We start from the raw sequence: 16,480 nt of genomic DNA, 5'->3' as shown, positions 1-16,480 counted from the left end.
TCTCTCTCTCTCTCTCTCTCTCTCTCTCTCTCTCTCTCTTTCACGTCACAATGCTAGCTTTAACTTAAAAATGTAATTACTTTTTGTCTTGATTTTACTGATTTTGATAAGAAAAGTGCTAGAAAATTCTTTGTACAGTCAAAGAATCAAATAAAGAATTATACAAAATTTACAAAAATATTTACATCTCGAGTTTTTAAAAACAGTAGTATTTTTCTTGTCACGCACGCACGCACGCACGCACGTACGCACGCACGCACGCACGCACGCTCGCGCGCAGACAGAGAGAGAGAGAGAGAGAGAGAGAGAGAGAGAGCATGCTTGCGTGAACAAGTTTGGGCAGATTTCTATATTATTTTGTGCAGCGATCAATTAGTTGCCTCCATAAAGAGACAGACCAAAGTTTTCTTGATATTTTCGTAAATTTTCACTAACACAATACACAATTTATTCACTTGATCAATAAAACTTGAGCAACTAATTAGCGATCACTTTGAGTAACGGTCACTGCAAATAATTATTAGTGTGTGAAAATATGTAGCTCGATGAAACACATGTTTATGCGCGACGAACAGATAATACGTGTTTACTCAGTAATAGGAAAGAGTCGACTGATTTTATTGGTTATGTTATGATCAAATGTGAATGCGTGATTGATCGAACATAAGTTAGAACGCGGTAATTTAAAAGTGAAATATTAATTAACATTGTTTTAAATAATGAAATTTATTGAAAAATATTACAATTTTAAGTTTTTTTTATTATTCATTAAAAATTGCTTCAATATTTCAAAAAAATATTTTTCTACTTATTTTATTAAAACTATTATTTTATATCAAGAGGTTCTAATAATTTGTTAAATCAAAAAATTGTTCCTCAAAATAAATCATTTGATTGCCCTAAAAATGGCAGATTAATTCTCTTGAAAGAGCTTTCTTCATAACAAATCCTCTTTGTTGAAAACTTTGTTCTGTCTTATTGTGGAGGCAACTAATTGATCGTTGTACAGAATAATACGTAAGTAAATATGCCCAAACTTGTTCACTCAAGCACGCGCGCTCACTCGCTCTCTCTCTCTTTCTCTCTCTGTGACAAAAAAAGTGCTATTCTTTCTAAAAACTCGAGATGTAAATACTTTTGTAGATTTCATGTAATTCTTTGTTTGATTCTTTGACTGTACAAAGAATTTCTTGGCGTTTCTCTTATCAAAATTATTAAAATCAAGACGTAAAATAATTACATTTTTAAGTTAAAAATAGCATTGTAATGTGACAGAGAGAGAGAGAGAGAGAAAGGAGAGAGTGTGAGGACTCTTGTGTGTTGTATCAGCTGAACGCAGAAGGCGCCTCACAACACACTCGCGCGTAACGGTGAATGCGCCGCCCCTGCGTACTATCTGTATTTGACCCACGATACGCTAACTTAATCAACTTATATTTCAAAATCTAAGCGCCTACCAAATTTTTGCCAAAGGAAAAATCGTCTCAGAATTTGACCAGGAATACGTCCCTTGAAAGACAACCGGTTATTCTAAATCACCCTGTATAAATCGTAGTAACTATTGGGCTCAAATAATTTTTCAATAGTTTTGTGTAATAGTTCGTCCCAATAATCCGCGAAAAAACTATGACAAATAGTCCAATAGTTTTATTAATAGCTTTACTAATTACAATAGTCCATTTCCGTAAGGATCTAAAAAGCGTTTTATAACCCGCTCTTAAAAAACGCAAAAAAATGAAATTTTAATATCTCCACACAAGGATTCTGCAGCAAAAAATAAAGCCCTAAAGGAAAGGACTAAAGAAAAAAAGCTAAACAAGAAAAAAAAATTCAAACAGTTTCTCGTCAAGATCGTGATAAAGATACAGAATGTATCATATGTGGGGAAACTTTTGAAGAAAACTGGATTCAATGCCATAAATGCAAAGATTGGGCTCATGAATCTTGCGTTGACATTGATCCATCAAATATTTATTATTATTGTGATGTTTGCAAAGCCAAAACACGCTTAGACCATCATTAATAAATATGTCCGAAGTTACCCGCCGTCTTTCTCATTGTCAAAATTAGAGACTAACATTATCGTATTGTTACTATTTTAATTATTAAAAGATGTTTATATTTTTTTTATTGAAATGATTGAAGAGGTCCTAAAGTTAGTATTAAGTGTGAAAATAAATGTTAAAATCTGTTATATGTATATTTTTTATATATTTTATTTAAATGTTCGGGGCTACCCGAACTTCCCCTATATGATCACTTTATAACGTTACATGTAGCTATTAAAATATTGTGTTCTGCAGACAAACAAGATTTATATAATTATTGTCAAGAATTGCTAGAACATTTTGTTACATCATTTGCATTAATTTATGGTACTCACAACGTGTCTCATAATGTACATGGTCTTATCCATCTTGTGCAAGATGTAAAAAAGTTTAGTCTACTAGATAATTTTAGTGCATTTAAATATAAAAATTTTTTACAAACATTGAAAAAACTGTTAAAAAAGTATGACAAACCATTACAACAAATTGTTCGAAAATATGTTAAGTATGAAAAAAATAAAGACTCAAATAAATCAAAGAAACTTACAATAGAAGAAAATCAAAACTTTATATTAGACATGAGATCTACTCATACATCTAATCCATTAATACATCGTTGCTGCAATCCACAATATAAAATACTAAAAAAGACGAATATAACATTACGTACAGATGTAACAGCAGATAACTGTTGCGCATTAGTCGATGGAACTATTGTATTAATAAAAAACATTGCATACAACCAAGATCTTAATGTGAATGTGATTATTATCGGTCAAAAATTTTTACGTAAAGAAGATTTTTATAACATTCCATGTCCGTCATCATTATTAAAAATATTTACTGTACATACTTTAAGTGAATTACAAATATGGATATTAGAAAATATTCACACTAAATATGTCAAATTACCATTATCAGAAGATAAACATGTAGTATTTCCACTGTTACACTGAAAGATGATCAATCAACAACTAAAAATCAGCGGTCAATTTTTTCACCAATAAAAACATTTATAGTAAATTAACTAATTGATGATTGAGCATATTCGCAGAATTTGATTAATACACCGAAAAAATTGTATTCTTGAAATATGTACTTAATATGTCCTCTTAACAGATATAAGAATATTTCCTCTTAAATTAAGAATATATTCTTAATTTGCAAAGATGATCGTCGCCGTCATATGCGCGCTGTGCGTGCATCACGTTTTCGATGATACGCATTTGTTCACGCCGCGCTGGATCGCGCTCGCACACACGGCAGACGCAGTCTCTTTTTATATTAAGAATATGCTTTTTAGAGGTTTTTCCTCTTAAATTAAGAAAATCCTCTTGGCGCGTATTTTAGAGGAAAACATACTATAGTTAAGTGGGATATTCTTAAGTTAAGAATACAATTTTTTCGGTGTATTAATTCTGAAAATGAAGAAATTTTCAAAAAATTAGACAGTATAGAAGAGCTATTATGTAACTATGAGAAAATTTAGTAATATTATATAAAACATAAAAGGTGACATAAAAGTAAGTGAAGATATTTATAACTTGTATAATAATGTATGGTAGAAAGATTTGTAACGTAATTATAGTATTTTCGCTTATAGACTAATATATCAAAGCAAACTGTGAGAATAAAAACAATTATTTAATAAATAAAAAATGTATAGAGATACAAATATACAAAAAATTGGTCCTTCAATGAATAGTAGTGCAGGTGTGTGTACCCCGGAAGTATTCTGCACGTATTCCCGGGGCCACCAGTAGTCCATAAGGACCAAGGCAGAATACTCGGAGGGGTTTTAGTGGGTATGCTTCCGCCGAATTTCATCGACGAAAGTGAATCCCACATAACTCGGGCTCTCTCAGGCTCGGGTGTACGTAACATATTTCCCCTTCGTAGAAGTAGAAAAAAAGGTGTGTGCGTGCGCGTGTATGTGTGTGTACACATACATATATACATATACATATGAGAGTCTGAGTTTTAATAATATCAGTTCTGTAAATAAAAATAAGAAATGAAAATATGGATATTTAATTAAAAATATTTTTATAAAGATATAATGGCTATATGAAGCATTAAAAAAACGATAGCTTACTTTTTTAAATATGTGTACAAGTTAATAAGTCGACAATTAGTACAATGTAATTGTTGACCGTGTATTTTTATTTTGCAGATATACCAATAATAAGCTTGTTATCATTTGTTTTATATTTTATGATTATACAATAGTGACTGCAATTTTATTTCAATATTTCATTTTAACGTCTAATATTAACTTTTTTATTTTTTGTTGACAGTATATGACAGATTTTAATTTTATTGGATATATTTAATCTGAAAATCTTTAAAGCTGCTTTTGTTGATACATGTAAGTATTAAATTGAATTATTTTGTAATATACATTTATATTTTATAGTGAACATATATATATTTATAATTATTTTATAATTCAGGCATTATTGGCACCAGCTCCCAATATCTGAGAATTTTATAGCAATGCACACACAAATCAAGCATCATATTGCGTCAACAATCCAGAACACGGGCTTTTCACGCTACTCGGGATAGTCTGGATCAGTCTGGATCCTTCTGATACGCGGCCAACAATTCCGGCAAATCTCACAATAAGACCCGGTTGCATCAACATTATTTTGGTTTTAGGTGCCGTCACATGCAGCGTAACATGTACCGACCAATGATATCGTTTTACTGGAATATTAGCTTCCGCCTAAAGGTGCGATTTCACGTAAATATAATATCCAGATATTTACTCCCACTCTACCGAAATTATGGAGATTTATGGGGAATTATAAGAAATTATGGGAAATTTTGGTAGAGTAGAGGTAAATATCTGGATAGCTACGTAAAATCGCACCTTAATACTTTTAAAACGATATCAATTACTACGTTTACACGGTTTACTTTACGCTTAAGTTTACAATATCGATATCATACTACTGGCCAATCATAAGTATCTCTCTAAAGAATGGAAAGACTCTGAAAGGCTAGTTTTATAATACCGATGTAATTTCGGCGTAAAACGGGTCGTGTAAACGTGGTCATTGATCAATGCAAGTTACGCTTACACAAGTAAAGCCTGTTGAACAATAGCAGTAAACACAAGACCGTAAGGTTGTAAGGTTGTAAGGTTGAAAATTTTTCATTTGCTTACGAGCTTTTGAAACCACGCCTTACAAACCTTTGTGTTTATGCTATTATAGAACAGGCTTTACGCAGCATACTCGTATGATAGCACTCTTAAGCGAGACTTGGGCCAGTATTCATATAGTCAATTCTTATTTCAAAACTATCTTAAGTAGTGTTTCAAGATGCTAATACAGCTCTGTGATTTGTTGATAACATCTTAAGACGGTTCTAAATATAAAACCCGACTATGAATAAGGATGAAAAGACTATGGTCAGAATTTATAATCAATTCTTACATTTAAGACTGTCTTAAGTACCATCTTGAGACGTTATCAATCAATCACAGAGTCGTATTAGCATCTTAAGACATTACTTAAGACGGTCTTGAAATAAGACTTGACTATAAGTACAGGCTTATTATTAGCCGGTTCCATAATACTGATGTTGTAATTTCGACGTAAATTAGACTGTGGTAACAGACGCATATTTATATCTCACTTAAAATCAAAGTAACGGTGCAATCGGGCTTTAATTAATGCTTTTAAATATAAACATATCAACAGATTAATGTATGTTATAGGTACTGTACGAATTTATTTCCCTGAAACAACTGAACTGGCTATTTCAATATACCTACTAAATCCTGGTTAAGATATGCAACTGAATGTGATACAAAAAACAAAAGGACGTTTTTCTTATTTCTCCATAAATAAAACTTTATATAATTTTATTAATAAAGTTTACAAATACATAATAACGTAATTGTAAAAATTTAATTAGTATAAATTCTTCTAGCCTGATTAAAACAAATGTGAAACAAGATGATCAGGCAGAGACTTCTTCGGATTAAATTTAATAGTTTTTTATAACGTTTTTTATATAGATTCTATTTGATGTTTAATTTATATATTTATTCACATATTCAGTTAAAAATGTAATGGCTACGTTTAATGTGAGAAAATAATTTTGTAACCGTTGCAAAATACGACTAATAATTGCTCTTACTTTTTGTCTGAATGTATAATCATTTATATTAAAGAAATTTACAACAATTACAAAGCTGTTTTTTCCACTAAACGATGCCAATTTTTGATAATGTATGAGTAGCGGCTCTAACTTCAAATTTTTATATATTTGAAATTGTGAAATTAACATTTATTATATAATAAAGAAATTTTTCTATTTTTATTCATAACGGATTAAATGCGTGATGAATTATTTAAAAACAATGTATAATTTTAAGTTGATTTTTATGATTCAGAGTAGTTGTCATATGTGTTATAAGCCTGTTTTTTATTGTTGAAGTATAATGCACACTTTGTGTTAAAAATAATATTTAGATATATGTTTGAAATTTGATGCGAGAGAGAAAGAAAACAAGAAAAAAAAGCTAGTGCAATCCAATACAGCAATAAAAAACAAATCCTACATATACTTAATTATAATTCTGATACAATACAAACATTTTCCTTTTATTATAATAATTTTATATGTTTAAGTATGATTTATGATAAAAACTTTTTTAAATTATTCTTTATATACATACTTGCATATTATATATTCTGGATTAACTCTCCGTAGGCAATCTTGGTTTTTTTTGTTTGAAGCAAAATTTTTAATCTCAAATTCTTTGCTTAAATTCAAATTTTTATTAAATAAAAGTTTTAACAAGGAGTTAGTTTGATAATGTAGGAATGTGACAAAGTATTATAACCCAGAAAACATTTTGCGGGTAAACGTCCAGCAAATCACGCGCAAAAGGGATTCCTACAACGCAAGCAAAACCTTATCCAACTGCGTCGTCATAGCGCTAGTAAAACACTAGCACACTTTGCGCGCGATCTCAATAAGCGATACCCTGCTAAAAATGTGCTATTAAAACCGATTTAAAAAAAGGTAATTCGAATCGATCGGGATTTCTGCACCGAAAATACGGTATTAAGATCGATTGAAAAATAAGATCCGAACTCAGATTTATTAAAACAGAATACATTATTGTAAACGTAATAAATGTTTAGTTTACAAAAAAAAATATTTCTTATATTCTTTTTGTTAAAACAGATTTAAAAAAAGATTAAATTTAAATTAAACATTTAATTTATGTACAAAATTAAATAACAATACAAATTGTTATATACATGTAAAAATATAAAATTTTACGTGGAACAACGTTTCACACACACGCCATGTTTCAAAAGAATGAGAGCGAGTATTCGTCTCGAGGTTATAAAAAACAGCTCCTAAAAGTGTCACTAAAGTATTAGCTGACAAATCGGCGGCGGTGGTACCTAGATATAACGCCTGTGGCCGCGCTCAACTCACGAGAAAATCTCCTGCGACGTGGCCGCCTAGCGGTGGCGTTAGCACTCACTTGTTAAATCCATTTCAATCTGAAATTACAGAATTTCAACTTGCGGGCAAAACTCACGCAAACCGCGTACACAATTTACAGGCATAAGACGCGCAAACTTTGCGCGCAAAAAAAGTTATCTGGATGCAAGCAACTTACGAGCAAATATAATTATCCGATACACCAGCAAATCACATGCAAAATGGTATCCATTTGCATGGGATATGCTGGTGTATCGGACTATACATGAGCTTAACCAACTTGCGGACAAAACTCACGCAAACTGCGTGCACAGTTTACATGCATAAGACGCGCAAACTTTGCGCGCAAAAATGTTATCTGGGGAGCAAACGACTAACACATCGTTCAATAAGTCCCGAGACTAACAACGAAAACAACATTTTTTTTTCAAAAATCATTTTTATTCATCAATATAATCTCCTTTTAGAGTGATACAATCTTTCCAACGCCTCTCCAACTTTTCTATACCATGTTTATAGAAGGATTTATCCTTTGCTTCAAAATAGGCTTCAGTTTCGGCAATGACCTCCTCATTCGAGCCAAATTTTTTTCCCTGGAGCATTTTTTTGAGATCAGCAAAGAGCCAGTAGTCGCTGGGGGCTAAATCTGGCGAATACGGAGGGTGGGGAAGCAAATCAAAGCCCAACTCGTTGAATTTTACCATTGTTTTCATGGACTTGTGGCATGGTGCATTGTCTTGATGAAAAAGGATTTTTTTCTTCTTCATGTGCGGTCGTTTTGCTGCGATCTCCTCCTTCAAACGTACCAACAAGTCAATATAATAATCACTGTTGATCGATTTACCTTTTTCCAGGTAATCAATGAAAATCACGCCATGTGTATCCCAAAAAACAGACGCCATGACTTTGCCAGCAGACTGCTGCGTTTTTGGACGCTTTGGGCGACTTTCGCCAGCCGCGCGCCACTCAGATGATTGCCGATGCGACTCCGGAGTGAAATGATGAATCCATGTTTCATCCATGGTTACGTATCGACGCAGGAAATCCTTTTTATTGCGAGTAAATAGCGATAAACAGCTCTCTGAATCGTCGATTCGTTGCTGTTTTTGTTCCATTGAAAGCAATCGCGGCACCCACTTGGAAAAAACCTTTTTCAGGCTCAATTTTTTATGAAGGATTGTAAATACGCTTCCAGATGATATCTGTGTCATTTCTGCAATGTCACGGACCTTCACTTTGCGATTGTTCATTACGATTTTTAACACTTCACTCACATTTTCCGGTACAACGGTTTCCAATGGCCTACCCGAACGTTCCGCATCGTTTGTGTCCGTACGACCACGTTTAAACTCAGCATACCAACGACAAATACATTAATCATAGATACATTACAAATTACATTGCCTAAGTTTCTATCTTTATTGAGGAAAGCGGCTTCCGCTTTTGCTTATGATTTTGCCGTCAATGATGCCAGAAACAACTGTGCGCAATCGGCGAGAAACAATTTTCCTCTTCTGTTTTATAATTATTCTATTTTTATAATAACTTAAGTTATTATATTATATTACACCTTGTAATCCCAATGAGCAAAACGATATTTTTATATTTTAAAAAACAATTTTCGCAAAAAAAATTCCATTCTTAGGAATTTTTTTCGGAAATTTCCAAGCGGTCACCCATCCAAGTCGCGACTTCGCTGAACGTTGCTTTGTGATCGCTGCAAACTGATCCCTCGTGATGACCTGTGAACACTTTATGCTGGTATGTGTATATAACTAGTAGATCAGATCAATATACTTTATTGAAAAAATGAAATATGTATAATTAAAGCATATTATTTATATAAACATGTATAAAATTATAGTTCTCATAAATGTGGAATAGTATCTAGAATAACTTTTGTTATTTGTTTAAATAAAAATAGAAAATATATGTTAATATAATAAAATATATTGTATATATAATTATAATTAAATTAAATACAAAATATTTTTATTAAAAAACATTAAAAAAATATGGTCTGCTCATTAGGATGTTTCGAGGTTTCTTCATTCATGAACCTATTTCGTCTATAATTTCATATGATTATATATCGGCACAGTATAAAAAAGAATAAAAAAAACTGCGCAAAGATAATGTAACGATATCACTAGTTATTTTGTTTGTTTGTCGCGTATGTATCATCACATGTACATGTACATTAAATACACAGTACCATTGTATTCTAATTATAAGAAAAATATATGTGGCAGTAAAAACAAAAAATCATTAAATCATTAACATATAATATATATTATTAAAACAAAATAAATTTTTTTATATTTACTATAAGTGAACAAAATATTTATAAAAATGTTAACAAAATATTACTACAAATATTTTTTTATTTATTATAAATATTTATATTAATATTTTTGTAAATATTTATTCTTTATTTACCATAAATATTTTTAAAAATATTTAATAAATATTTTAACAATACATTGGATAAATATTTTTATAATCTTTTTCTGTCAAGTATATAAAATATATATATGAAATATTTCTATAATATTTCTATAATATTTATAAAAAAAATTATGATAAATATTTATAAATATTTATCATAAATGTTGTGTGCTATCTGGGTATAGCATACATATTTCATTGAAATATATTAAAATACATAAATATATAATTTTTATCAATTATGATGTTAACACACATTTCTTTATATCTGGAGGAAATATTATAATAAAGAATTGTCGAAAACTATTTATAACAAGTTATTGGAAATTTTATACTAATAAGTTTTGTACACTATGGTCCTTCAGTTGCTCTAGAAACAGCTTCCTTTCTATTGCCTTTAGATAGTCTTATACAAAAGGATTTGCGGCTGCGATATAACAACGTGACTGCAACCAAAGGGAAACTTGTAATTAGCAAATATTTCTTCTTTTGTGCAAAGAATGCATTGCTATCTGGGAATGTCCTAAGTTTGTTCCATTATTATCCCGGGACATTCGGGACGAATTCAGGATCATCCAGAGGACGCCTTGTGCTATTAGGGACTATATAACTCAACGAGAAATGATCTATCGAATCAATATCAAAATGATTTTGCCATCAAATTGATGTCAATTTGATGTCAATTTGACATCGATTCCATTATCATTTTATTATAGTTTCTGCAGCGCCCTTTTTTTCTATGCACCCAATAACGGAAAGCTAAACATCTAAATAATTTAAAGCATGTGACCATGTAAATAAGTTTTTCTATACATATAATTAAATACAATAATAATGATTTAATTTTCTGTTTTATATATAATTAAATTTTAAATTTCAATTACCGGTAAAGTATTTTTATGTAAAGATATATATAATTGTATATAAAATATGTTCATATATGTTTTCTTATTATTTGGTTATTTAGAATAATTTTAAAAATCTAATTTAAAAAAATTACATTCTTATTTAAAATAATATAAATAATACTTTTAAAAATTAATTTTTAACTTAATTTAATCTTTTTTAATGCAATTTTTAATTATTTTATTTTTTTATTCAATTTTTAAATTTTATTAAACTTGAATTTTTTAGCGGTATTAATTAATTACTAAACCTATCAAAGATTGTAAATGTTGTTGATCTCTGATTGACATCGATGATCGACGTCAAATTGTTAGAAAAATCGACGTCCAATTGACGTCGATGTCTCGACTTGGAAACGTTTCAGACGCCATCGACGTCAAATTGATGTCGATTTGACCTATATTTCTCCCTGGGCAGAGGTGCGTTTAGATTCTTCACTCTTCCAAAGTCACCAATAACTCCGCCCACTTCTGGTCCACCCTACTCACACCAGAGAGAAAACTGAGAGAGGACATGGCGAGCCTGAGGTCTTTCCGTCCACTGGCGCCTCTATGTGCACAAAACGTGCACATGAACTACGTAGCCAATGTGCATGATTCCCGTCGTTATGTGCACGATTTTGCGGTTCCGTTTCGTGCTACGTGGTAATGTCGACAATTTTGTGGTTCTCTTCCGTGGTACATGAAAGAGCGAGAAGACACATTAGTTAGGTAAAGACGGACGATCAATCTCTGTCCGTCCTTTGTCTCGCCATCGGCTAGAGAGAGAGAGAAACATTCGCGGTTGTAACACGGAGCGAGCCGAGCGAGCGACGATGTTGTCTCTGCGAATACTCTCCTCTCCTCACCCCCTCTCAGCCATCTCGTTTTCCACGTTACATTTTCAGCCGTAAAATTCTGAAAGAGGATTTCGGGCGACTTCTGGCAGGGACGTAGAGAGACCGGAAAGCGCCAACTCTTTATAAATGTTTTTATATTTTGTTATAATGGCATATGCGCGCATATGTATAATTTAGAAATAATACGCGCGTATTTAATATTGTACAAAAAATAATAATAAGAAACAAATTAAAACAAAATACAGCAACGAAACAAAAAATATGCGAAGAATAAGAGCACAAGAGAAAATAAAAGTAATATAATAATAAAGTTATAAAGTGAAAAATATATATAGAACAAAAAATACCAAATAAAAAAGAAAGAGAGAGAAAGAGAGAGAGAGAAATATTCGCAGTAATAAGGCAATAAATAATTGTACTTAAATTAAGTTATAAGTTATAAATTTAATTTTATTAATATATTAACAGCAGTTGAAATAAAAGTTGCATCCGCCTGTCCGTTGCGCTTGCCATCTTTCCTCACTGCTGAAAGTTGGGTCGTAGCTAAACAAAAATTAATAAATTATTTTAAAATAATTTGTAACGTTACGCCTTTCCGCCGCCGAACGCAACGCGTAAGACCAAACACGCGCGCGCGTTCAGCTAAGCATGCCGCGATCACGCGCTACCATGCGTGCCGCGCGCCGCGCTCGGCAAGCGTCCCTACTCCGGCCGGCCCCACCACGCGCGCTGACTAGTACATACGACCGCGCGGACTGCTATATAAGCCGGCAGCGAGCAGCCGAAATGAGATCACTCCGAGCCACCGATCTCAAACCTACTCCGCTCCTGCGCCGGGTATTCTCGACGCTCCTTAGCTTGGGCATTCTCAAGCACTTCCCCGGAACGGGCATTCTCGTTCTAACTTTCTCGCGACGGGAATACTCGTCGGTCCTAACGGCTGGGAATACTCGGCCAATCCCATCCTCCGTTCCGCGACGGGAATACTCGTCGTTTCCGCGGCTGGGTATTCTCGGCCAACAGGAACCGTCCATCCCGCAATTCCGTTCTCGGGGATTCTCGAGACCCGCACCACCGTCGGGGATGCCCGACACCGTTCTAAGGCTCATTCCGCAAACCTGTTCCCTACGGAGTGACAACACTCCGCAGGGAGAGACCGCTTAGGTCTCTACCGTCGACCGCACTCGCGTATCGCGGAACCGTTCGCTGCACCGAGTACTACCGATTCCGCGTATCGCGACTGTCCGCCGCGCGGGCCAATAACGGCCCGTTTAACTGTACGATAAGTTAGCCGCTTCGCGGCCCTCCGATCATTACTTCCGAGCGCTTGGCGCACAATTCCTGTCCGTTCGTTCCGGAGCTTCTGGAATCCACTCCGTTTAAATAGTAAGTACGCCGCGAATACATCGTGACCGTTCTCTTAGTTTCACGCGGGCCGACGACCGCGCAATTAAGCACTCCCGTGCCGTACTACTAATCGCGGAGTTCCTAAGATACGTACTCCTAAGTGTTTTAGATATTAAGTGTACCGCGAATATATTGTGACCGATCTCTTGATGTCACGCGGGCCGACGACCGCGCAATTAAGTGCCGCAATACTATTCGAGTAGTTCAGTATTACCCGATAACAATATCGGATCTGTATCATTTCATTTCTGTACTAAAGCATAGCCAAATATATTTAACCTCTTTCGTTTTCACTACCAAACCACGGCGTTATCATTGAATACGAACCCGGACACCCGGCGAGCACATCCGAGCATCCTATCCTGAACCTAAAATCCCGTAACCGACACCGAGAAAGTACCAGCGATACAAATTTAATTTTCAGCTTCAATTTTTAACTTTCGTTATTTTTGAAACATATATTTTAATTTATGAACTTTTTATAAATTTAAAATGTATGTATGTAAACAAAATATTTATAAGAGAAAAAAATACATTCCCACATATAGAACAATATTTCTTTGTTATTTCATATAGACTTAATTTACAAATAAGATATTAAATTTATTTGATGATTTTTATTATAATTATTTGGAATTGTAACTTTAAAAATTTACGATTTTCAAATTTAACATGAATATTTTTCAAAATTAACTATTAATTTAACTTAATACCTAGTTTTTTTTTAACTTAATTTTAAATTATTAACTTTAATTTAAAAAAATATATTTACCGAACTCTGCCTCCTCTTCTCCATCCTCCTCTCGACTCTCCTTTCCACCCTCCTCTCATCCATCCTCCTCTCGACTCTTCTCTCCACCCTCCTCTCATCCATCCTCCTCTCGACTCTCCTCTCCACCCTCCTCTCATCCATCCTCCTCTCGACTCTCCTCTCCACCCTCCTCTCCATCCTCCTCTCGACTCTCCTCTCCACCCTCCTCTCCATCCTCCTCTCGATACTTCTTTCCACCCTCCTGTCCATCCTCCTCCCCACTTATATCCACGTGGTTTTCCATATCTAAATCAAACAGAAAAAAAAAATATATTATATATCTTAATGTGTAAAACATCAAAGAGCTGCTATAATATGCCGAAAAATATTATATTACTACTAATTATAAAAGCATGTACTTACATCACGTTTCTTTCTTTCAGCAAACGTCCTCCTCTCTTTTTCTTTTTGTTTTTTTTTCTCTTCTTCCTCCTCTTCCTCCTCCTCTATCTCTTCCTCTGTCTCTTCCCCTTTCTCTATCACGTTCTCATCTATCTCTATTCCTCTCATTCCCTCCTGTATTTCTTTATCTAACTCGGCATCTAAATCTCTTTCCGTCTTCTTTATTTTTTTTCCTTGTGTCTTGCGTCCTGACCTGTAAATAATTGTACATTTTATTAATAAATCTGTAAATATATATAATTTATTATATTACGTTATCAGATAATATGCCTTATAAAATGTTAGAGCGTGTTTTTGTCAGTCTAGCTTTAGTATTCATTACACGAAAGGATATAATGACAAAAACACGCGCCTAACATCTTTAGAAGCGCAATTGGATATTTCTTTAAAATAATCTGGCAAGGATTGTGTGTGACTCAATACTTGCCAGATTATTTTAAAGAAAATGTATGTTTTTACTTACATTTTTTCGGCACGTTCCGCTGAGCACGATTATCAGTTGCTACTTAACGAATTAGTGACCAGTGATTGAATGATTCCTCGCGGTCGCGCTGGCGTGTCTCGGATGCTGCTACCGTTTGTCAACTGTTGACGGCAGACAGTCGTGATGCGGGGGGGGGGGGCGGAGGGGGAGTGGGTGGAGACGCACCAAAGAAAAGTTGCGGGTCTGTAGAATATAAATTATAAGATTACAATTTTTTAATATTTATTACAAAGAAATATAATATTAACAAAAATAAAAAAACAATTTTAGTAAATATTTGTATCAATTAAACATTTAATATATTCTTTTCGAAAAATATGATTTATATATTTTATATTTATTAACATGCAATTAAAATTAAAAGATTTGTAATTAATTCATAGACAATTTTATATTGTATTGATTTTTTATATATACTGAAAATAAATATTGGAAAATTGAATAATTGAAAGAGACTATAATATATATTTTACAAAGACTTTAGAAAGCTTTTATACAAACACGCATATGCACACGTATGCACGCACACACGTATTATATATAGTTTTAATATTTCCGATATAATGGCTTTAATATGCAATATTTTATAAATTTTTTAACCATTTAAAAATGAACCAAAAAATTAGCGTAAATAATTAACACATTTAACTTTTAAAAATACTTACTTGTATATACTTCCTTATAGCAATTCTATCTTCTGCTTTGAGTCATGTCAAGCAGTGAAACATAAAAAAAACATTCTGCGTTATACGCAGTAAATTGTTAAAAAATATATTCAGCGTTTTACGCAGCAAAATGTTAAAAATGATTATTGTTCTATATGCAGTAAATTGTTAAACAAATCTTTTCTGCGTCTTTTTAGACAGTGAAATATAAGCAAATATTCTGCGCTATGCGCAGTAAATTGCTAAAAAATTTATTCTACGTTTTACGCAGTGAAATGTAATAAAATATTCTGCGCTATGCGCAGTAAATTGTTAAATAAAGTATTCTGCGTTTTACGCAGTGAAATGTAATAAATATTCTGCGCTATGCGCAGTAAATTGTTAAATAAAGTATTCTGCGTTTTACGCAGTGAAATGTAATAGATATTCTGCGCTATGCGCAGTAAATTGTTAAATAAAGTATTCTGTGTTTTACGCAGTTTAATATATAAAAAATATTGTACCCTGCACACAGTTAATTATAATAAAATACACGATATGTATTCTACATTTTATATTTCACAAAGAATATATTTCAACATGTTTGAAGATAAATATATATTATTTTTTAATATTCTTAGTTGCCCAGTTTTTGAAGTATCTTATACTTGTCATTTCTTCTGCTTCTTATTTGCTTTTCGTCAGTTTTTTTATGCCTTATTTTATTTTATATACTTCGTTTTCTCTTTTATTATAGAATAGTGCTCGATGATGCAAGATGGCTGTGTTTTAATTTTCTTATCACAATTTTATTTTTAATTCCATTTTTTTTATTTATTTTGTAAAATTTTTACTTTTCGATGTTTACTGCTGCTTTTGCTACTTTTGCTGCTTTTGCTGCTTTTGTCTTTGCGATTGTTATATCTTGTAGTAGCATATAATTTAACACTTATCAGAAATTTCAATGCTTGCAATCGATGACTATAACACGCATTGTTTTTATCAAACCATTTT

General features: G+C 32.8%; 1 protein-coding gene and 1 long non-coding RNA gene across 2 annotated transcripts; both read right to left on the bottom strand.

Moving 5' to 3' along the window:
- Nucleotides 1-12,142: 12,142 nt before the first annotated feature.
- On the bottom strand, nt 12,143-13,954 carry LOC120358063. Its single transcript, XR_005575019.1, has 2 exons — nt 13,898-13,954; nt 12,143-12,261 (listed from the first exon to the last, which is right to left on the bottom strand). It is a non-coding gene; the product is annotated as an uncharacterized LOC120358063 (long non-coding RNA).
- Nucleotides 13,955-13,997: 43 nt separating this feature from the next.
- Nucleotides 13,998-15,065, bottom strand: LOC120358062 (glutamic acid-rich protein-like). Its single transcript, XM_039450676.1, has 2 exons — nt 14,802-15,065; nt 13,998-14,531 (listed from the first exon to the last, which is right to left on the bottom strand). Coding segments are annotated over exons 1-2 (258 nt in total). The 5' UTR covers nt 14,804-15,065; the 3' UTR covers nt 13,998-14,275.
- Between the last annotated feature and the right edge of the window lie 1,415 nt (nt 15,066-16,480).

This window comes from Solenopsis invicta, chromosome 6 (assembly GCF_016802725.1).
Source record: "Solenopsis invicta isolate M01_SB chromosome 6, UNIL_Sinv_3.0, whole genome shotgun sequence".
Taxonomy (NCBI): domain Eukaryota; kingdom Metazoa; phylum Arthropoda; class Insecta; order Hymenoptera; family Formicidae; genus Solenopsis; species Solenopsis invicta.
This window is presented reverse-complemented; position numbering and strand designations above follow the sequence as displayed.